At 31.8% G+C, this 25,706-nt stretch overlaps 1 protein-coding gene across 1 annotated transcript in view; it reads right to left on the bottom strand.

The window, feature by feature from the left end:
• The window catches only part of LOC123663874 (rho GTPase-activating protein 7), a 296,925-nt gene that overhangs the window by 26,028 nt on the left and 245,191 nt on the right, over positions 1–25,706 (bottom strand). Inside the window, exon 3 of the mRNA XM_045598521.1 lies at positions 6,823–6,971. Within this exon, the coding sequence (XP_045454477.1) occupies positions 6,823–6,971 (149 nt within the window). The remainder of the gene's footprint in view (positions 1–6,822; positions 6,972–25,706) is intronic.

Here is a 25,706-nt window from a genome sequence, read left to right as displayed (position 1 = left end):
GCGGACGAACGGTTGGAACGCTTGCAATACCAAAAACATAGCAAGCGCATACCCTCGACCCTAGGAGTTCTGGTTACTTTACTCACCACAGGAACACAACACTACTTGAAAGCAAATAAGAATTATAAGAATTAATAAACGCTTCACACTCAACGGATCCCCCATTAGAATTTTCTCGTGTGTTGGGGGTCCGGAAACACACACAATACACAAACACAACCAGACCCCAGACCTAATATATGGTCGATAATAACATCTATATGGTCGATACAAATGTCTGTCGTGAGCGGGAATGGAACCCGCGACTTGGATGGAATTTAGCGCAACAGCCAGTGCAATTACCGCTGCGCCAACGCGTCGTCAAAAAAGTAATATTTAGCTGTGATCTTCTGTAAGGCACTTTCCAGACGGGTTGCTCTAAATTTTTATCCTCATACAAACTAAGTTTTCTTGAAAACTTTAAGTGAGAAGTGGCAAGTGAGAGGTAGTGCTTACAAAGGCAGGTAGCACTAACGCATAGCTAGTTAATACTTTACAAAAATGGAAGAAACCTAAAAGTTAGAGAAAATATTCCTTTATCTAAATTATTCTGACAGGTATTATAACGCGCCAAAGATAAAATTTATATTCATCAACAAAACTCGATTCAACTTTTGCATTATCGCTCGCTTGAAGTAAAAAGTTATAAAAAGTGCTGTAACAAGGTTTAAATATCTTTGTTTACGGAAAAAAGTTACGATTATTTTAAATTATGTCTTTTGTTCTATTTTTTAAGTTAATTTACCAAAGAATTCATTTAGTTATATTTCTTTTTATAGGACAATATTCTCTTCTGTCTTTACTCACTGTAATATCTACAGGTGGTCAGTATACATTGGTCTATTTAATAAGTATATACGCTTCAGCTCGTAATATCCCACAGCTGGGCATAAGCCTCTATTCCCATGTAGGCGAAGGATCAGAGTTTAATTCACCACGGTGATCCAATACGGGTAATAATTATGGTAGGTGTATATTATAATCGTCTAGTAATGTATATATTTGAATACAAAATATGTTTAATAACCTCGGTAAAAATGCACATAGGACGAGAGAATATTTTATTTTATTTTTTATTTTATTTTTATTAGGAAACAAACGGTACAATAATACAAAGAAAAAAATCTTATACAACTGATACATAAACCAATAAAGTTTCCAATAGTAAACAACTCAATGAGCTAAAAAGCACAGATTAAAAAGAAATTATAAATAACTAGCTGACCCGGCGAACTTCGTATCTCCTAACAGTCGATTCTTTAATTTTATTATTTTTTTTTATTTTTTTTTTTAGAATTTTTCTCTCCGTAAGAACCATCCTCGTACTTCAAGGAATATTTAAAAAAAAGAATTAGCGAAATCGGTCCAACCGTTCTCGAGTTTTGCGCTTAGCAACACATTCAGCGACTCATTTTTATATTATAGATTAATAATATGTTGTCTACTTATATGAAAAAATTATCGTGTCACAATGTTAGTTAAAATACTCCTCCGAAACGGCTGGACCGATTTTTATGAATTTTTGTGTGCATATCGGGTAGGTCTGAGAATCGGCCAACATCTATTTTTCATACGCCTAAGTAAATAAGGGAGAGGGGGAGATTAAGGGGGTTAATAACATATATGGCAAAACAACGTTTGCGGGGTCAGCTACTTAAGTTATAAATTTTAATTTTGAAATTACGAATGTAGCATACGAATATAAAAAAAATTAAAATATTACATCAGACATACCTATTAGGACTATTTTAAGAAACAAAATTATAGGAAAAAGCTTATTAGCTTTTTTGTTAAAAACCGAAAGCAAAAAATGATAATATATGCCTCTATAAATCAAAAAGGCTATTGCAGATTAATTTTATAAAAAAATATAATAAAAAATAATATCGGAAATGTTACATAATTTAAAATTTGATAGGGCTTATATCTGTTTGGCTTCAGGGGATATCACGCCTTGCGGTTATCGCAAATAAAAAGGCGATATTTTTTTTGATGATTTTTACCTTATAGATTTTTGTTCTTGTTCAGTAGACCCTGAAATAAATGCGTTCAAAATAAAGCAACAAACTTTTCGGCTTTACTAGATTATAAATACTTATTTATTATATAGCTTTATAAGATATGTAATATTTCAATATTAACGACTTTTTAAATTACGCGAAATATTGTATCTTTTCCATTTTCTAGTTAATATTTATTTTTGATCATTAAATGAAAGTATTAATTAGGTATATTAAAGAATATTACCGTGAAAACCAATGGAAATAACAAGAAAGCAACTCTTAATAAGATTTTATGTTACTGTAAGCATTATTTTTTATTACATAATGCCACATACAAGGCTTAATACCTATTTGGAAGGAAATTGTTGCGGTGGTATGGTGTTTTTGAATGAACATATAACAACAAATTATGTACGATTCGAATCGACAGTTTACAAATGTATGTTTTCATAGCAAAAAAATGACTAATAACTGTCTTAAGTGTAATATGTGCATATACAACACTGTTGATGTTTTTAAATACAATAAAAATTTATATGTGTATGGCATGTTATAAAAAAAATCTTAAAATCGTAATCTTAAATTTTACCCGAACAAAGTCGGGGCGAACGATTAGTATTGTATATTGCAATTTTAACAATCTCGTATTCAAATTTGCGGGTTATTGGCCGTTAAAAGTTTTATCTTCATCATTTATCTTACCTCGTGAAAATAATAATGATTTAGTCAATTATTTAATAATAGTGAAAGATCAGTTAAGATGAATTTTTAATCATATTAAAGACATATACCTTATTATACTATCAATATTAAAATAATAGGTGGTCAAATTTGAATTGTTTTATAAACATGTGTTACATTTAGACTTACAGAGACAGGTCAAGGCAGGTCGTCTACTTTGTATTTGCTTTTTAGTTGTGTTATTGTTGAAATAAATTTAAAATTGCAGCCTTCACCCATAGTGTCAAAATTGTTGATCAACATGTTATTTAAATATATTTTTAGTCTGTGCATTTTATACTCTTTGTTCCGCCTTAAGAAAGATCTATACTTGTCAAGTTGCACAGTGTTCCTAACTTCCTATAATTAATAAAAACTTACAAACTAAATAATCTGTTTTAATCACAACAGTAATGACTGGCAAGATATAACTAAAGATACATTTTTGAAGAATTGAACTGCATCTGCATCTAAACGTTCCATTGCTTGGCAAAGGCCTCCTCTCCTACTAGTATCATACCAAGCACTGGCAGATAACCTACCAGTAGTAAAGATCGTCATTAGGTGTCTATGATAACAACCGTGACCGATCGCTTTACAGGTTCTCCGAGGCAAGGTGAAGAGACCCACGAGGACAGATACCCATATCGGAAAGAAATATTTGTGAAGCATATCCAGCACGACGAAAGGAATTAATAAAGCATACACCTATATATACCAGACCTGTCAAGATATATTTGTAGATAATTAACATTTATCGCGAGTAGAAATCGATATTTTCAATCGAATAAGAAGAAATCGTTGGAGTGTGTACGTTTACATTTATTACACACTAGCTGACCCGGCGAACTTCGTATCGCCTAACACAAAATTTATCGTATGGTATTAAAGTTCAAATTGACTTTTAAGTATTATCACAAATCTTTTGTATGGGAGTATAGAAAAGTGTTGTTTTTAGACTTTTTCAGGAAATTTAAATTTTTTTTTTTTTTTTTTTAGAATTTTTCTCTCCGTAAGAACCATTCTCGTACTTCAAGGAACATTTTAAAAAAAGAATTAGCGAAATCAGTCCAACCGTTCTCGAGTTTTGCGCTTAGCAACACATTTTGCGATTCATTTTTATATATAAGATAAATGTGTACACAATCTAGGTAATAGGCAATATTCTGATAATACAGGACATACTGTAATATCGAGTTAAATCTGTCAGCGATATAATACCACTTTGTGATTTTAATGAACCGCCAAATAGGTAATTTCTAGTGAGGCGACGAGAAACGTAATTCTGTTATTTCATAGTGAGCTAACGGGTATGAGTTGAATTGCAATTACGTACAAAATTCATATTTTAACGGGGATATTAGGCGATACATCGAAAAACGTCTTTATACGATACAAAAAGTGTTATTATATTATTTGTTTAAATTTTATTCAAGACTTCAATAAAAATTATACGATTTTCTGTGAAATTTTTTTTTGTGAAAAAAAAAATCGTGTAATAATATTTTTTTTTCACTTGGATATTGTTAAGTATCTACTAAAAATTAAAAAAGTAAAGCCTATGCAAACTTTTTCTATTCAGTTTGATACTGGCCAGTAAGAAGTACATTGAAAGAAATAGTATCAATGTAATTTACCTCATTAATACTCTGTTTACAATTATCATGAGTTTCAACAACTCATAAATATAGATAGAAATGTAATATTCATAAAATAAGAAGAAAGTTGACCAGTTCGCTTTTGACAGTCCCATTTAAAGGCTGATCATGATCATAAAAACCTCAAGTAAATAAAACTAAATGCACATTATGCTAATCAAAAACCTTAGATAAGGGAAGTCGGTGCATATGATATCTAACACTTTTAAATATAAGTGTCTGTCGTTTCTTTCATCACTTCGACACAGCATAGGTATAGTTAATTGTGATCATTGGAACTTTTTAATTTTATAATCAAAAAATTCCGTGTAAATATCTATCTTTATACAAAAAAGCTCGTCTCGCTGTATCTGTACGGGCTAATCTCCGATAGTACTGGACCCATTTTAATGAAATTTTGCACAGATATGTAACTTATTTTAACTTAAAATATAGGCTATATTTTATATTGACATATAATTCACGAAAAAAAAGGAGGCGGTACGAAGTTCGACAGTTAGTATGAATATGAATATTTATTATGTGAATATTTTGCTACTTACTATTAATAGTGTACGGAGATATTAGCGTAGGTATTGCCCGTATCGAGGCAGGAATAGGAAAGACAGAAAGAGAGAGGGAGGCCAGAGTACCAATGTAGAGATTTCTTCAGATATCAATGAGCGATTTCATCATTACAGCCTATACAGTCCACTGCTGGACATATACAACTTGTGGACAAGTTTACGCCAAAAATAACGTAAACTTATGTGTTTTGCCCATAGTCACCACGCTGGGCAGGCGGGTTGAGCGATAAGAACGTAGACAATAAATGATCCTAGATATAGTTAAATAACATATTGTCATAAAAGTATTGTACTGTTTGGCTACTGTTATAAGTAATAATTTGGTATAATAATAGTATACCACAACCACACGGAAGAAGAGAATATAGCCACGCCCTTTCTTCCCGTGGGTGTCGTAAGACGCGAATAAGCGATGACAAAGTTCCACTGCGAACTTGGAAAAGTAGAAGCCGATGGATGGCGAGATAACCATCCCCCGGCGTGCTTATAATTGTACAAACCGGAGATTTGGATGGTCTTCGGTGTGACAAAGCCAGCTCTGCAATCACCAACCTGCTTGCCTAGCGTGGCGACTATAGGTATTAACTACCCCCAATGATTTCGACACAGGCAGGTGAACCGTACGTTTGTTCGTTACATTAGTAGTGTAAAAAAAAAACATTCATACCATTTCTAATAGTTGTTCTATGATCAGAGTCGAAACGGAAAGTTATATCGTCGTAGTTTCATATATTCCTGGTTCAGTTTCACTTCAACTGATTAGGGTTAATCTATGATTTGTTTACAACGATTTTATATAACACGGTCGAATACTAAATAAGTTTTAGATAGCTGGGTCTTGATTTTTAATATAAAAAATCTTCTTAGAGAAAAATTCTAAGTTTATAAAATGTCACATGTCATGTCGTTATTTTTTTTAATAATCTGTGCAGTATTATTTTTCACAATTTAATACTTTTTCCCTTTTTTAAATTACTTTAGCCTATTAGTAATTAATATTAATCATCTTCGTTTATAAATATGTTATTAAACAAATACATATGTACTAAAACTGACATTTATATAGCTAGGGCTGTAAGTTAGTTAAGTTTCATTTTCTAAAAGCATTTCATAGTACTGTTTTAATATTTAAATACAAAAGTATTTTCTTGGAAACTACTAATTGTTGTTGTGACACTTTGAGTGCAAAGAGTTTGAACGAATTTTTTCAATCAAAATAATTCGATTACGAGTGACAATGATTGTTTTATTAGTTAATTAAATGTTGGTGTGAGTTGCAATTTTTTAAACGTTTCTAACTTTATAAAGCTAAGGATTGTGGTCTGATTAAATTAATGAGATTCTGTTGAAGAATTTTGTGAATTTTAATGAAAATGTCATTGTAATAACATCTCAAAAATAGTCGGAAGGTTTTGACAGTTTTAAGCCCAGTAGTAATTGTATCTATCGCAAGTCAGTTATTTTTAAAACTGGTAATGGGAAAAGTTTTTTAGGGCAACCTATAGCGATTAAAATGAAAAAAAAAAAAAAGTTTGTGTACGGGGCTTTTTATTTCATTGGTTTTTACAATAATTACAAATCGTAATCTTAATCATTACGTCATGCTAAATGAACTTTAGCATATTTCATATTGTAAGTAAAATTAACATTAGAACATTATCTGACTGCCGACTTTAGGATGTGTAGGTGAACACGTTGGTCTATGAAATCAATATCAGCCTCTAATCCTCTAGTCTATGTACCTCTACTCTTCCACTACGTAGAAAAAATCGCATATTATTCTCTTTCATTGTATTTAATACAAAAGAAACGAGATAGAGAATAGAGAGCACTTACGGATCTCTTCTGATGATGGTGATGCTCCAGCTTCATGTTGGCACATCTGTTGAGAGCCGTCAGTCGCCTGAAGAGTGATTGAAGTGAATCCTTTTCCAAGAACGGGTGGTCCTTTTGTACTCCTGATATGTCGATTGGAAATTGAAGATCTGGAACGAAATAAACATAATTATTTATTTATTCTGATAGTTAAATTAATTTGTATATTGTCTGTATTTAGACGTCTGTAGGGATTAAAAAGATAAATTTGTCACATTGTTCGTAAACGAACCTAATCTGTTCTTAAATTGATTTATGTTTTTGGCTGTCACTACCTCCTCTGGTAGCTTATTCCACATTTCTACTATTCTATTACTAGAAAAGTGCTTATTTGGTCTATTTTTGAACTGGTTTTTGCTAACTTAAAGCAGTGCCATAGAATTAATAATTATAAATAATAAAATTCATTTAAAATAAAATGTAATTCTTTATTTCCACAAATGAAATGAATAAAACATCAATTATCTTAATTAATTATTTTAATGAATTAACAATACACTTAAAATATTAATTTGAGTACATGATGGACAGTAATAAGTACTAGTAGTATTTATTGGAGTAGTCAAAGGCTTTTTTGAAGCGATTTATTTCATTTAATATAAATGTGATTGATATGATTTTTGTATTATTTTGTTGTTCAAAATATATTCTTGCAAATATTTAATAAACTTATCTGGTGATATCTGGTGCTAGTTCTATACTTATTACATATAAAATTTAAAGTAATATTCTATGCAAGGCAATAAGACATATGTACATATATGATACACATCTTATATATTTTTTTCTACACTATTAACATAGCACAATACTCTGAAAAGAATAATGTGAAGTTTACTTTGTATGCGTTTTTTAATAATTCATATACGTACAATATTATTATTCTATTCTATTCATATGCGAGATACCGTCACTCAAATGTCACAAGCAAGTCTTTATGGACCTTAACAATATTATCAGTTAAACATTATACTGTTTCAAACCACATTGTTTATTTAGGTATCGCTTTGTAAAATACTGAAATACGTAAACCTATATGTACTGAGGCGTCTTTAGATCAAAGTCTAATGCCTTCGTCAAACTTAAGGCGTGGTTAGCGTTGATCTAGAACTTCAAAGCGTAGAACTTCTGTTTGTACAATTACAAAAATGTATATATTGGCGTAGAAAGTACAAACTTACCGATACCAAAGTACGTACACAAGCAATAACACAAGACGATAATATATATAATGTTATATCAAAATTCTTGATGTTTGGGCATATCAGGAAATTTCTTGCTCAATATTTGGAGTAGCCCAACTAAGATGTTATTTAAATAGTACTGCACTCTCCTAGCATTATGTTCCTGTGTTGAGCAAGGTGGTCAGAGTTTCAGGGGAGGATTAAGAGTAGCGTCGGTAATCGCTTAGCTTTAGGTAGGCCGTGCAATGCTTAGCTACTAAGACAACTACGTAATGCAAGTATCTTTAAATTTCAAATTTGCAAGAGCTTCCATTTAAAAGTATCTCTAAGAATCATAATACAATATTTGCTGCAGAAAATTTAAGCAGCAAATTACGAGTAAACTTTTTGTATTTTAGTGTCAAAAGACGGTTTGTAGTTAAGAGAAAATACAAAAATAATCGAAGAGAAATTTTGGCACAAAAATACTATAGCCATACGAAGATTATCGGGTCAGCTTCTATTTAAAAAGACGTGCATAATTAAAGTTTGATAAATACATATTTAATATAAAAAGCAAGATATTCAATGATATTAACAAGAAAGGAGTTAGAAAACGGCATTGTTTTTGTTACTTCCTTCTCCTGTTTTGTTTTACTTCACTTTCCACATAACATTTACTCCTGAAAGCATTTTCTTGTCATCGCTTGAGTTAATTTGTTTCCGATATATTTACTTCTATACGTTACTTACAATGTACTGTGTGGTTACGGTAGTAAAGAGCCACCCCCTTTCTTTCCATGGGTGTCGTAAGAGGCGACTAAGGGATAACAAAATTCTACTACCACCTTGGAACTTAAAAAGCCGACTGATGTCAGGATAACCACCCAACTGCTGGCTTTGAAATACACAGGCCGAAGACGGGTAGCAGCGCCTTCGGTGTGACAAATCCAGCTCTGTGGTGACCAGCCCACCTGCCCAGCGTGGTGACGGTGAGCGAAACATATGAGTTCACGCCATTTTTGGCGCGAACTTGTGTAGGCCTATATCCAGCAATGGAATGCGATAGGCTGAAGTGTGTTGTGATTACTTACAATTGTTTTGCAAAAAAGAGTGTTCAGTATAAAGTACCAAAGATAAATAATGTAGCATACATTTTTATAATATACAGGTTTTATTCGTCTGCAGAAGATTTAAATAAAAATTAAGAAATTAGTTTCAAGACGTTAATAGTAGTTTATGCAACTGTCATATAATGAAGGGTATTAAAACACGAGTGTGAGTTTATGAAACGAGCGCAGCGAGTTTCATAATAGTAACGAGTGTTTTAATACCCGTGTTATATGCAGTTGCATACACTACTTTATCTTCACTAATGCAATTAATCAAACAACAAGAGTAAAAGCTGACAATAGTTTATTTATAATAATTGTTCAAATTTTGGATGGTACAATTTTGAAAGTTAATGTTAATTATTGATCCAGCAGCTGTAGCTGTCGCGGGGCAAGCAGTAGAGCTCGTAGACGGAGTCGGAATAAATTATTATATTCTTTTTCATATAATTTTCTAGATTTTTCTGGCAAAAGATTGTGAGTTAATTTTGTTGCCAATTCTAGAATATCCGGAGGCCTACAAATATCATCGTCGCTATCCATTTTTAACTTTTAATTTATTAAATTAAATTCACGCGTACGTGTATTGTCACAGTGATTTTGCCGCCATTAAAATCTAACCAATGAGAGCGCAGCTGCGCACATGCGCGCGATGTTATAATGAGATTTTACGATATCGATGTGGATATTATACCATCATGTGAAATTGCTTAAATTGAGTGTTTTGTTGTCTGCGCTATAACAGTAGTAATTATAAGTCAAGTATTGGAAACTTAAGTAGAATGTTACAACATTAGTGTAGATAATATTTATTTAGAGTAGATAAACCGTTCAATAAATGTCAAATTATAGTGCATTGGTGAAAGGAAGATGTCTATGCCTAGCAGTATTAGTTTCAGGTGGAATTAATCAATCAACAAAAATAATAGTAACTTATTTAATCTCAACATTTTATAATAAATAACCATTAAACAATAAAAAATATAAATACATTTTACTCCAATTAGTCTTTAAAAATAATATTGTTTCAGAATAGGGTTGATATAGAAATTATAGGATTTCCAACAATTGTAAACGGAGATGCAATGTTTCACTATCAGAATGTTCAACAAGGAACAAATTTAGAACAGAATAACCCCTTACTCCTAAATACCAATCTAGCTGTTCTTAATCTAATTTCAATTTCATGCATGTGAGATAAGAGGATTTGACTAGGGTTGGCAATACGTTCGAAAACACTATAAAATCAGAAAACTTGTGCAACAGTCTTTTAAATATTAGGTTCTGCATTGTTTATGGTTTCTATCATTTTAAGTTTTACTTGATATAATTGTAGATGTATCTAAAAGTAGCTTGTATATTCATTTGATTCTATTTATGGACGATTTCTATAATTTTAAGTTTACTTGAGATAAATTTGGAGATGATAATGGATTGACTTTTACTTGAGATAAATTTGGAGATGGTCTGCATGTTATGATCTGAGTCTCATGTTTTCTTCACGAATCTTTAAAGTAAAATCTGAAATTGCCAACCCTAGTATATTCACAATGTATTGTGAGTTCCCTAAGTCAAGAGGTTTCCACGAAGTCCAGTGTTATTGCTTTCATACTTAAATTTTCATAAATGAAAATTAATTTCTGGTGGTTTTTTTACCGATTTCAAAATAAGAGAAGGTTCGCAATTTGACTCTATTTTTTATGTGTGTTTTGATGATTCTTTTACTATTCAAAAGCTATTCAAGTGCTTATTGTGTAGCCCCATTTCAATTTTAACGCGATCTAATATGTAAGTACTTTTTGAGCTATTTAAAAAAAATGTTTATTAGCCCTAATATTGTGTATTGTGTTTACTCATAATTTAAGTTGGTTAAGTTGAAGTTGGTAAGTGAAGCTATGCGGTCACCAACCCGCCTGCCCAGCGTGGTGACTATGGGCAAAACACATGAGTTCACGCCAAAAATGCGGTGAACTTGTGGAGGCCTACGTCAAGTAGTGGACTGCGAAAGGCTGCTGTGAGTGAGTGACTGTGAAGTTGAAGTTATTTTTTTAAGTTATTTTTTTAGAACAAATACATTTTTTGTCTATTATAAGTAATTAAATCTATTATAACGGTAAACCTATAAGGTATAAAGCTATTAATTAAAGCTATAAATGATATATCACGTACCCGTAGTCACAACTAATCGTGATAATTTAATCAAGCCAATACTCGTGACATTAGGCGCTTATTCATATTAGGCGCAGAATTCTAGGTCAACATCAACATTTCCAAATTGTATATAAATAAATATGTTTTCCGAACGGCTGCATACATTGGAAAATTCTTTTACTTTGTGCTCGGTACTAAGGTAAGGTTTGAATACAAGAAGAATTTAAAAAAATCGATAGATTCACAAAAGAGGTATAAGGCGGTACGAAATCCACCGTGTCATTTTTATTTTTTTAATTTTCTCATAAAGGAAAAGTATTTATATAAAAAATAGCCCAATTTGGCGCAGTAAGAACTTACACTCGTACATATATCAAGACATTAATTTTTATTTATATTAAACTAACGGACCCGGCAGACGTCCTGCCCGGAAATTTTTTTGGGTCCAAAAAAAAAATTGGTTCAGTATAGTTTCGGAGTTTATCGCTAACATACATCGTGATACGAAATTTATATATATATAGATAACATATGCAGAAAGTTGTGAGTTAACACAAAAAATATTTCCTATAACCTCAAAAATGTCAACAATATAATTGTACATTTTAAAATGAATTCATTCAATTTGAACAAACCATTTTCTATATTTAGCTCGTTTTAAACTGGGTCGGCTGTCACGCCGCGCTGTCTCCGACCGATGTCACGCGAGGGAGAGGAAACGCTTCCGTGCAACAGGTTGTTATGGGGATGATGCCAATGACTTAGTTTAAATAGATATGACATGTGAATGGAATTGATTAGTCTTAGTGATGAGAAATGGCTGACTTGATTGTAAAAATAAATGTGTGTTTGTGTTAACAATAACACTCAGAATTAATAATGAATTTCAAAAATCCAAACTGTTTGAAATGTGTCTAAAATTTAATTGAGATCGGAATCTCGATTGCACCGAATAATCTCCATTTTCTTTTCCTTCGCACTTAGTTTACAAGAAATGAGAAATGTAAATAAAAATATGTATCAATAGGATTTCTGTGTTTATTATTCAATCATGGTATTTCATAAGACTGTTCTGTCATAGAATAACATTTTTTTTTGTAGTTAAGTGTGAAATTAAAATTTAGAAAAGAGAGAGAAGAAAGTGTTAAAGATAGGGATGAGATAGGGACTATTGAAATTATATAAATTTTATTTTATGCTTAAATAAATTTCCCATTCCAGTTCTTTCCGAGAAAACCACGATTTTAAGTTTAACTATGAGACTATTTTATAGCTTGAAGTACATAACAAAGTATGGAACACGTTTCTGTAAAGGAACTTTATTTTATTATACAATAAAATCTATATAAATAAAAATGAATGTTGCCTAGCGCATAACTCGAGAATGGAAATTTAGTTTTTTGTATGCTCTTTAAGATCCACGGAAGGTTTTAATACAAAAAAAATATATAATTTTTACTTTGACAGAACGAAGTCTATCTGGGTAGCTAGTATTAAATAAATATCGCGATATTCAGTTACGCAACTCTGCGTTTTCCTGAAGAGTGTCCTAGGCGACACAATGTCTGTCTGACACTGTCTAAATCGTCTGCAATAGACGGACTAAGGCCAAAGATTCAGTTACGGAAATATTGAATAACAATAGCGACTTCAAATACGCATTATTAAGAATAACTCAAAAACCACTCGTTAGATCTCGATCAATCTTAAATGAGAACACATGACAAGAACCAGACTTTGAACGAAAAGAAAAAAAAATTAACTTCGGCTCACAAAATTAAAAATTCCGAAGTAACACACTTAAAAAATACAATTGAATTTCGAAATTCCTCTTTTTTTTAAGGTCCTTTAAAATCATTTTACATTATTAATATAAAGCAATTTGAAGTGTGTTTGATAAAATTTAATGAATCATCGGTATGTGTGAACACAACGTATTTATAGATTTCTCAAAATATTCCACCTTTTCGCGAAGCACGAATAAAATCGTTCAAAGTATGCACTTGAATAAATATATTGGAAATGGTTTTTCTTTCTTGGAATTAAAAATATTTCCACGCAACGCAAATAAAAATGTAAATGCATTTTGTGATATTATGTGAAATATTATGGCTTGGGTATTTAAATATTCCTTATATTACATTTTTTACGCATAGCTGAGGTAGGGCACAGCAGTAATTTCCTGCTCAAAATCTGGAGAAGCCCGACTGGGGTAGTACCTCGACCTTACAGAAGATCACAGCTAAATAATACTGTTTTCAAGCAGTATTGTATTCCTGTTGGTGAGTAAGGTGACCAGGGCTCCTGGAGGAGGGAGGGGGATTGGGCCGGCAACGCGCCTGCGATGCTACTGGTGTTGCAGGCGTCTATAAGCTACGATAATCTCTTACCATCAGGTGAGCCGTACGCTTGTTTGCCGACTTAGTGATATAAAAAAAAATAGAAATATATTTAAATAGAGGGAAGCAGGAAATATCAATAGCAAAATTTAGACTGCGGAAATGCCTCAGTCTTTCAGAAGATCACAGCAAAATAATGATGCTCTCAAGTAGTGTTGCGTTCTGGTGGTCAATAACAGGTCAGAGCTTCTGGGACCGCTCCCCAGGGCCCGCCTCGGTGGTAGGGTCGGCAATTAGCCGCTGTATCGCAGGCGTCAATAGGTTTGCTATGCGCTTACCGTCAGGCGGGCAAAAAGCTTGTTGCTACCTTATAAATCAAACAACCTTTATTTTTGACGTTGTTACCGGATTATTTTATTGAGTAATGTACGTATTTAGTATGTATTCAGTTTTCAAAATAAATAGAATTACACTTGTCGCAAGTATCTTTTGAGCCTGTTTTACCTATTTTAGAGAAACTTTATCTGTCCCTTCTTTATAAATCTTGAAATTATTGAATTCTTTATGAACATGAAACATGCTACACGTTTTCTAATTTTGTTTTAGTCAAGTCTATCTCACAATAAAATCGGTTCAGAGTCTTTAACAGCTGATAAATTAACACATCCATTGTTAATCGTTGAATTCATAATGTCCATCGTTGTAGCTGGTTAAAATTAGTTTGCGCGCAGTGGCCTGTTCAAGCACGCTCCACTGGACTCGCTTTCATCCTAAACTCTGAACTCGCGCTTCATATCATGCAAATGTTACGGCATTTATTTTGTATGTTTATAGGTATACGTACTGACTGGACAGATAAGCCTCGATGTTCGGTTGATTTGGTTTGATTTGTTTGGTTTTTCTTTGTGTTTAGGTTTCGTAGACCTTGAGAATGTTTTTTGAGCTACATCTAGCATGTATTCGAATAAATATGATACTTTTACATACCTCTACGACTTCTTTCGCTAGATAGATTTGCTGACACTGCTGTAAATGTTATATTTAGCGTTTTTCTGGTATTCATGTTTTTGTTCGTATCATTATGGCGGGAAACGAGCGTATGTCCTACCCGATGGTAAGGGTTGTCGTAGCCTATGACCGTTTGCAGAACTACAAACGCATTGTTGACCCTATTCCCATTATCAACGCTATACAGACCCAGGAACTTTGGCTACCTTACTCAAACGAACACAAAACTATTTGACAGCAGTATTATTTGTTTGTCTCGTGTTTTATCTTCAGCATTAGGTCTGTGAAGCACGTTCTGATTCGGAGTACTCTACATTTTGGAACAATATATAGTTTGCTATATCCTACCTCATAAAAATAATGCAACTGAATTTCCTAACTATACTTTAAATATCGAAAAGAGGATTTATGTAAAAATACGGTAATGGTTGTGACTAGATTTATACACCCAAAAATATAATGTTGCTCTCATAAGTATTACATAGATAAATACAAAATCTTACAATACTGTATTATCACAATGATATTGAGAATGTTTTTAAAAGACACAATAATCTATTCCAACATAAAAGGCGACTGCTTATAGAAATCAAATAAGGATGAACTTTTTACGAGGCATTTATTCGATCTTCGTTATTTGAAAGGCCTTTTGAAGCCAAGGACTTGAGGGAAATTTCCCTTTTTGTATTTAGTTACATTATTCGCTACTTCGACACTCGAATATTTTGTCGGAAACTAGAGGGAATTAAATAACGCTTTTGTTTTGATGTTTTATTAAAAGAACACCATTGGCGTGTTTTCGGATTATTGAATTAAAGTACAAGAGAAAATTAAAATAGATTAGAAAGTCTCTTAAGGCATATAACACAATTAACTGATTAGTCTTGATCATTATATTTGTAGTATGCTTATCATCAAGCTTTGGTTAGTAAAAATGTTTTTTTCGGAAAAAGTTTCATGAACAGTTTCAGAGGTTTGCCTTATTTCAAAACCAACGAAACTTGTAAGTACATACATATAAAATATAAACTATATTTTTTTGTCACAGTGTATCCTAATCTAAAATAGGTTGACCTAAACTTGTTCCTAGTACTAACCAACTTTTTATATTATTTTTATTCAATAATTATATATACAAATATAATATAAAATTGGAGTGTCTGTTTGTAATATGAATATAACCACTTTTTGCTAAATGCATGTATACATATACGAAAATAACATTTTTATTAATTTTGTCTGTCTGTCTGTTTGTTCGGCTAATCTCTGAAACTGGGTGGGCTGGTCCCATTTTGACGCGACTTTCGCTGGCAGATAGCTGATGTAATAAGGAGTAACTTAGGCTACTTTTATTTTAAATTTTTTTTTTGTTAAATTCCTCTAGTTTTCTTATATGAATGAAATGAGTTGGCTATATAGCAAAGAAAGTTACAAATCTATTATGGCTTATGTTCACAGTCGACTGCAGAAAAATGGAATTCATTGAACATAGATTCATTTACGACAGTTAATCGAATACACGGACGAGTGACCAGCGCCCTTTGTGTACTGTTAATTGATGCTCTGTCAACGTTTAAGAAAACATTTAAGAGAAATTGAACTTTATTATCATAGAAATAAGGAGTATGTAGGGCGATTATTGAACATTTTTTATTAACGTTTGATTTGACTGTACTGATTGAAAGAAATTTTATTGGATTGAATGTCGTTGGAATACGTTTCATAAATAGACTTGATTCTTTTTTTCTGCTTGAGTAAAATGATTTTAGAATAGTTACTTTCGTTTATTTCTATTTTTATAATGATATTAGATTTACGTTACTCATTTCATAAATCATTTGGTTTAATGGCATTTTGGTTTAGTGGCCAAAATATTACAGATAATTTCGCCAATGTTACGGAGAATGGAGAAGACACGTAGAAGATTAATTAATGCAGTTGAGATTACAACCTCGACAGGATTTTAAGATTTGTATTACTTTTAAATTTAAGTTAATACTTATTGGTAAAAGAAAAAAATTTGGTAGGCGCGCGTTGGCGCAGCGGTCACAGCTATGGATTGTGCCAGTTGCGCTGGCGGTTGCGGGTTCGATCCCCGCACATGACATACATTTGTATTGGCCATACAGGTGTTTGCCATGGTCTGGGTGTTTGTGCAGTCTTTGTGGTTCTCCCCACCGTGCCTCGGAGAGCACGTTAAGCCATCGGTCCCGGTTGTTATCATGTACACCTGATAGCGATCGTTGCTCATAGTAGGGAATATATCCGCCAACCCGCATTGGAGCAGCGTGTGGATTAAGCTCTGATCCTTCTCCTACATGGGGAAAGAGGCCTATGCTCAACAGTTGGATATTACAGGCTGAAGCGAAGACTTTTTGGTAGAAAATATGAAGAACGCCTCTTATGAAATCAATAAATGTATTTGTATTTATTGAATATCAAATCATTGAAGGATTGTGTGCTAAGTCTACGTCCTACTAATTCTAACGCCTTTAGTTCTATTGAAATGGCACAACAGTTGTGCTAAAGTTTGGCAAAGACTTAAATCAGTATATTAATGTGAGTATACTTAGTTTTCTAACAAAAGATTTTCTTCAAAAAAAAATTGAAATATAATCTTAACGGTTAGGAAGTACATATTAAAAATATTCCTAAAGAGTAACTTACGCAAGAGCGGATGTACCATAAATAATGATAGAATACCTTTCTGTTTTTCCTTTATTTCATAAACGTCTTTTTCTTGTTCACATGCCCTTTGTAAAAAAGTGAGAGTGTGCTCGACGAAGCGTAACCGTGGAAACTTAATAGAAATCATTCAGATTTATGTAACGTAAAGAAATTCCACTGAACCGTATAATCTTACTTGTATTCGATATAAAATAAAAAGACATCGATTGATATGAATTAAAAAAAGCCTTTTCAATCTTCGCGTGTCATTGTATTGTAAGAAAAGAAATGTAAAAATTAGTTTTGATATAATAAAGAATAAATTTCTTTTTACCCGATTACACGATTGTAATACTACCCGCAGTACCTATCCAGATTTTTTTCAGTCATTTTAATGTGATTAATTTTATTCCTCTTTCACCAGAAACAACCAAAAGATACACCATTAGGGGGCATCCATTAATTACGTGAGCTATTTTTCGATCAATTTAGACTCCTCCCTCCCTAAGGTGAGATTTAGTAAGATTTGCCTGGATCCCCCTCCACTTACATGACATTGACGCAAAAATTAAAGTAGTGGCAGAATATTTGCCCGAAACAAATGCAGTTGAAACCGCAAGCAACGCCTATCTTACAAAAGTGGTACACTATTACCCACATGTTTAATATAAAACAGTCAAGGTTACCGAACATATGGGAGTGATACAAAGATAACATTGTGCCCCATCTGATCCACATCCCTCGTAACACACTGAGCGATTGTAACAGTTGCTTGGAGTACTATAATACCTTGTATCTGGCCTTTGACGTAGAAGATAATAGGTACTTGATGATACTAATGTTTACTGTTTACGATGTATTATTTAGTATACTAGCTATTCACTGCAGTTTTGTCTTCCTACGCTACATTTCTTTCAAAATTTTGACATATAAGTACATTGATGCATGATGGTGATGAGGCTCCTATTTGGAAAGGATACATTTATCTTTACAAATATTTGTTTTTGGTTTAGATGTTTGCACTTATGAGTTTCCCTAATTATGCTTGTTAAAGCATGTATGGTTGAGGATTTCGGTTTTATTGTGAACTGATAACAATTCTTTTTTATTGTAGGGAAATGTGTATCTAAAAATATTGGAGCAAAAATGTCCTTATTTGTCCACTTAAAGCCCAGCATTAATAGGTTTACAGTCTGTTTTTAGTTATTTTTATTTATTAAAACTTTATTGCACCTCGGTTTAGCGGTTTAAATTTTATTGAGATCTAAAAAGCATTTTTCTAATAATGCGTATTTCCTTGACTATTTTTTGTCGACCTAGTATTACTTGTCGGTATTCACTTCAGCCTGTAATATCCCACTACTGGGCATAGGCCTCTTTCCCCATGTAGGAGAAGGATCAGAGGTTAATCCACCACGCTGCTTCAATGCGGGTTGGCGGATATATTTCCTACTATGAGTAATGATCGCTATATTAATACTTGTCGGTATAATTGAAGTTAATTTTATTTTCATTTGCATGCAAACACAATTATATCTCAACAATTTAGTATGAGTTTTTATATTTTTACGGTCGCTATGAACAATCATTCATCAACCAACGATTTTCATTTTGAAACTCTCGATATTTTGGCGACGTTGCATACGCCATAGACACGAGCGACTATTCGCCAAAACTTAAAATTTCGTAACTTCAAAGTTATAATAAAAATTCATGAAATTGAATTACGATTAAATTAACTATCTTTATATGATGGGGCTATATAGGATGGGGTATGACGGGGCTGGCATGTCTGTGTAGACAAAAGTCCCTAAAAAAAATGAAAGAATTAAAAAAAAAAAAACTATCTTTGGAAATATAGAAAACGGAATATCCACAACGAAAAAATTATTATTTTTTGTTGTTTATGCTGCAAAAAATAATTTACATTAATTAAAATTAAATTTTTAAAGCATTCATAATACTAACTAATGTTATTTGTAAACAAATTTTATAAGCCCTTGAAAAATTTAGCGGAAAATGCTCGTTTGGAAATAATTCCGAACAGCGGTGCTTGTGGTGTAGAATTTCACATATCAATGTGAGAATTCAAAAAAATTATTTATTATTAACAGAATAAATATGAAGTTTTTATTTTGAATCGGATGATTTTTTTTTTTTAAACGAACTAAAGATACAGAGAAAAATAAAGTATTTTGTAAATCAAAAAGTAGTTTAAAAAAATATATAAAAACTTACTTGTCATCAAGAAGAGTACAAATAAAAGTATTCGATTTTTAAATCACAGAACAAATAAATTTTAACACGGTCTTCACACATTAAATGGTCACTAAATTGTGTCTACTCAAGCCGCAACATCGCGTACCTGAGGTCTGAACTAATCTGTACAGACAAAAAATATTTTTGACATATCTGTTTTCGTTCCTGTCAAAAAAGACCGACCCCCTGCCTCTTCAAAAATACGACTATTAGATTTTAATAGTCCTTAGGCTATTAACAGAAGGTTCAATTTTGTTTATTTTTATATCGACCAGTAATAAATTTTTCTTGTCCTAAGTCACGTTGGCGCAAAAATACAGATAACAAATTCGAAACTTTAATGCTCTTATTATATGGTTTATATTAGGTTACTTGAGATGTAGTAAAAGAATGTAGTCATTTATGAGAATCGTTTACCTGAACGATAAGACTAATCGGTTATGTTTTATTTGTATTTTGTTTTGTAAAAATGACATATATTATTATATAATTAGGGATTTTAAGACATAAGTTTACGTTCATTGGGACATAATTTTATTTGTTACACATTTATATTAACTATGAGTTAAGCACAAAATGAACTCTAAAACATCCTATATTGTTTAAGCACAAAATGAACTCTAAAACATCCTATATTGTAAGTACATACTCGTAATATATAGTCTATGAAAACACTACATTTTAAGTAGTATGTAATTGTATTTAGAGTCTTATAATATAGTAAGAATGTTTTTATTACGAATCTTTGTATAAAAGGCTTGCGTCATTTCGAACCAAATTTATCTACTTTTTGAATACCTCTATTATCTCTTTTTACTTTTGACTACTATGTAATCGAGACAGTTTTTTTATAGTCATTGGAAACAAATAACGATTTTAACGGATCTTATTATTTGTTTTCCAGTGGCAGTAAAACTGTTAACCTTGTTAAAATTGAATATCCTATTTTTTTCATTTATAACTGTAATATTTATTTGTATTTTTAACAATAAAGAACAAAAAAAGAAGTTAAAATGACTAATAGAAACGAAAACTGTTTAGAAGTAAGTTTGTATATATTTATCGTGAATCATAATTATTTAATGGTATAATTATGTGTAGTCTATTAATTATGTTTGCAGTTTATTTATAATTTAATAATAGTTAGTTGTTTAACTCACATGAAAATTACATATTTAGAAAAAATATTATTATCACTTTCCAAGTTTAAAGTTTATACTTACTTAAAAATCAGTTATAAATTAAGTTTACTGTACGTTTGTTGATTTTGTGGTAATAATTATGTATTTTATGTATATAATTCTTCTGAATGTTCATAACATAAGGCTAAGAACTGAGGAGGATAAAATGAAGGTTTTAAACGTATTTGGAAAGTATAACTACTATATAAGTCTCAGTTTAAATAAAAAATATTCTTTTCTAAGAAAAAAACGTAGAAATTGGCCAAAGACTTAACTCAAATCTTTGTATAAATTAACTATCAACTATGCTTAGTGGTACATATATTGCTGTTTAAAATAAATAATAATAATAAAAAAAAAACAAAAAAAAAAAAACATTTCTTTAGACAACAATAAAACTATAAAAACAAACTTCGGCGTCACGGTGCATTCCAGACCAGTGATCCTACACAATCCCGTCCAATATCAACAATGCAATTTAAAACGTTATCTTATCAAAGATTACGGTAACATTGGAAACGGTTATCATAAATCATTTCCTATCCGACTTGGCTATTGTAAGACTTTGAGATTTACTGGAATTTACTCAAAGAAACGGTATTAGATGCGTAGTATGAAAAATATGTCAGGAGTAAAATCGTGTGTATCAAATGACGCTGACGCTCAGTGATGTTGAATGTGAGGTTTACAGCTATTACTTAAGATATAAGTATAAAATAATAAATAAATATCTTATAACGTACACACACGGTCATCAGTTCCCATGTTAAGCAACTTATTGCTTGTTTACAGGGACTGTTACAACTATTTTTTTTTTGATAAATATACATAGAAATGATACATATATAAATACACATATTACACCAAGACTCAGGTGGGAATCGAACCAGGCCATTACAAATTGCGCCAACGGGCGAGTCCATAGTCCTAGTCCAGGTTAGTATTCCAGTATTTACTGTACCAATACGAATTGCAAGCATCAATTTATGTTCCGATTTTAAATTATTATTATTTTTAAACTATTGTTTATTGAAATTTGATAAATTTTAATTTTTAAATATAACGGTAATCGTTCTTAATGAGTATGTAATCAGTTGTCGGAGATGACACATACTTTTTTGTTTTGTGGAATTAGTTATAAAAAAGTATGGCGCCGTAACATGATTGCGTTACGCAAGAGGAATTTCTACTTTTATGTGTATTGTCATTTCATACAGAATTCCTTTCTGGTTGTATGGAGAGAGACACAGAGATATGAGCTGACGAAGAGACTGGTCCACAAGCTTAAAATCGCTCAACACAAAAGTGCACTAGAACGGGCTATTCTTGGGGTTTCTCTCAAAGATAGGATTAGAAATGAGATTATCCGCGAGAGAATGAAAGTAACCGACATAGCCCACAGAATTAGCAAGTTAAACAGGCAGTGGGCTGGTCATCTGTGTCGCAGGACTGATGGCCGCTGAAGCAAGCGTGTCCTGGAGTGGTGACTGTATGGACAAAAACCCCAAGCATAGCCCATTTCATTGCACTTTGAGCGACTTTAAGCTTGTGGACCAGTACCTTCGTCAATGTCCACGTCTCCCCTCCGTATGTTAACACAAGCATTGCTCCAAGACTTGTGGGGTTTTAGCCAGTAAAAGTCTGACATAACTCTCCCTCTACCCCGGGAGGAGAGCATCCATAAGGATTTCCCCAGTATAGTAAAAAAAGGTAGACATAATCCCGAACAACTTCCAGAAGGGTATCATCGACAGATACTGTATCGGTCTTTGTATTAGTTGTTTAACATAACTTTCGTATTCGTACTATTTAATTTTCGTATTGGCCAAGTTCATACCTATACCGACTCATCGGGAGGACTCGTTTTAGGCCGCCCAGCATTTGGCCTAGTTCATCCAACGTCTACAACTATGACGATATCGTCGGCGAAAAGAAGGTGCGATATGTATTTTATATAGTGCTAATGCGGTTAATATTTTGGATGGTGTAATAATTTACAAATTCTCGTCAATTGTATACGAAACATAAATATTAACATAACAATTGTTGACACGGAAACAGACACATTAGCGGCTTTTTGTTTTTTATCATATAGTTTTATTGTGAATTTTATCGTCAAGTATTTCTAGTGTGTTGTATCGTCATATAGGTAACTCTTTTCTTTATTTATTTACTAGTTTTCATAAGTACATTTGTACATCAATTTCCAATATTTAATCCTCCGAATCTGGCTAACCTAACCTAACCTTATATAATTATATATTTATTTGTATATATTTTATTTATACTATATTAATCGATAAAAATGTATATCTGTATCAGTCAGCTATGGACCCATAACACAAGCATTAAGTTACTAACTTAACTTAAACGTTAACTTAGGAACAGACAACCTTGTGTTTATGTTAAATATATTTATTTATTATTTATTTAACCGAAGAGCATGTATGAAGGGAATAATGAAAGTGGACGAAGCGAAAGAAGTATGTAAGGATCGTAGCAAGTGGAAAGAAGTGGTCTCTGCCTACCCCTACGGGTAAGAGGCGTGATTATATGTATGTATGTATTATTTATTCAATTAACTATGTTTTGTAATCAAGTAATCTCACAAAAAATGGCACATAAGAAAACTAGATAATTATATATATAAATATATGTATGTATTACTAGATATATATATACACTATAATATGGAAAATACAAACTCATATCAAAAATATAAATAAGACACACTATTTTTATAAGCTAGGCGTTTTACGAAAATATATAATTGTCAAACGTACCATCAGATTTAGAATGTAGACTATACTGAGAAAAATCAGCTAAAACCTCTATAGTAAGTGATTTGAAAATTGACAAAAAATAATGAAGTTACTTTCAAAAGAGGTAAATTCAGTCAAATATAGGTAAAGCATAAATTATGATTTACCGTATGCGGTAACGACAAGCGTTACTAAACCTACACATATTTGCAATTCATATCTTCCTATACATAATTGAGTTTCGTAAAACAGCTATGTATATAATACATTAAGACATAATACATACAAGTAAATATAATTATTTATACTTGTGTATGTATGCGTAAATACATAATTATGTGGGTTCGTGTGGAACGTCACATAGGCGAGTGTGACTAAGCGTTATTCTCGACGTTATCTAGTAAAGGATAATTTGGACTATATTGTCATCAGTGACGTCACATAGGCGAGTGTGACTAGGCGTTATTCTCGACGTTATCTAGTAAAGGGTAATTTGGACTATATTGTCATCAGCGAGAGATAACTTAGAGTGGATGTGAACTGTGTGTAAAATAGTTAAGGTTTGGAAGAATAAAGCTTTTATATTTTGAAGTAATATACTTTATATACTACAAAATATTAGTCTATAATGTTAAGTTATTAAATTAAACCTTATTGGTGTGAGTCATCGGTATGGCTCGATATGTTTATTTTAATATTAATCGTTTCAATGTTATTTAGTTTTTTTAAATTATGATGTAAAAATAATTGAACGTTAATTTTTATATTATTTTTACAGATTTAAGGCCGTAGTTTCAAAGTATAATTGTCAACTCCTTTAATAAAGTTTAAAAAAGGCGCAATACGGCGTAATATTAGCGCATTCATTGTTAAATATTACACGTGTTATTGTAAATACCAACCTTATTCCAAATTTGGAATATATATAAGAAAACAGGTATTAATTTTTTTTATGTTCAAGCAGCTAGTTGACGTATAATCCACCATGTTATAGTCAGCTGACTTTATTTTTCCTTCAAGATATTAGGTAAACAATAAGCCGACAAATTTTAGGGTGGGAGGAAATGACTAAAAAAGATTTTTTTTCTCTATGCGTGGGAGGCTGCCACCGCTCGCCCCACCCACGGAGTTTCAGCTGACGGTCGCGATATTCAATATATAAATCCCAAATACATTTTACGAAGTTTCGATTGTGAAGAAATAATTCACCAAATTCGTACCTGGCTCCCGGACCATAGTTTTTTATGGTGATATACGTTTTAACACATATTTTAAGTCATATCCACATTTTGATAGCGAGTAAGTAGAGCAAAGAATAGATGTCAATTGAAAAGGATTTAGCTTCATCTGCAGCTGAACGTCTACAACATCTACAGGCTGTCTTTTTATCATCATCATCATCATCATCACTAAATAATTGTCTTGAAATATAATAATAATAAATAATAATTCACTCAAATTTTACTAAGGAAGTTAATGAAATGGAATAATTTTTATTATAAAGTAAACACTGGTCATAGACATATTTATACTTTTTTAATGCAAAGAATGCTAAAAATAGAATCAAATGTTCATTAAAGAAAAAGAAAAAAAAAAAAACAAATAATAATATAACTTACAAAGAAGTAGAAGTTATGTCTCTACTTTTTTGCAAACAAAAGTAACTTTTGCAGTGATCCTACTTTTCGTTCTGGGGTTGTAGATTTACATACCACCCCTAGTTTTATTGTAATATTTATATGTATATCTAAGTACTTAAAAAAATCATTAATATGTATATTAGTGGATTGTTTGGTCTAAAACATATTATTTGCATTATTTTGTCTACGGCCGTGTATGTTTAACAAAATATAAATAAGTATGTGTAAGGTAATTATTTAAAAAACCAATATGTAGTTAATTTTATGCTATAATTAAATATCAATAGTTAATAATATCAATAATTAGTTATCAATAGTTAGTTCTAAATATACCTATTATCTTCTTAAGCCGCACTACGCCTGGTAATTATTAATTTGAGTTTTTGAATCCCACGACACAGGCATTGCCTAGTGTGGGATTCACTGTTCTTTTCGTGTAATGTGCATCTTTACAGTTAAATAAACTATTTTTGATTTTTTGATTTTTTTTTATTTGAAATGTTAGAACGCAAATTAAAGTAAAACTATACAGTATATCTAGTGTATAACGCATATAAAGCCGC

Source organism: Melitaea cinxia, chromosome 21 (genome assembly GCF_905220565.1).
Source record: "Melitaea cinxia chromosome 21, ilMelCinx1.1, whole genome shotgun sequence".
In the NCBI taxonomy this organism is placed as follows: domain Eukaryota; kingdom Metazoa; phylum Arthropoda; class Insecta; order Lepidoptera; family Nymphalidae; genus Melitaea; species Melitaea cinxia.
The sequence above is the reverse complement of the archived record's forward strand: the minus strand, read 5'-3'. Positions and strand labels throughout refer to the sequence as shown.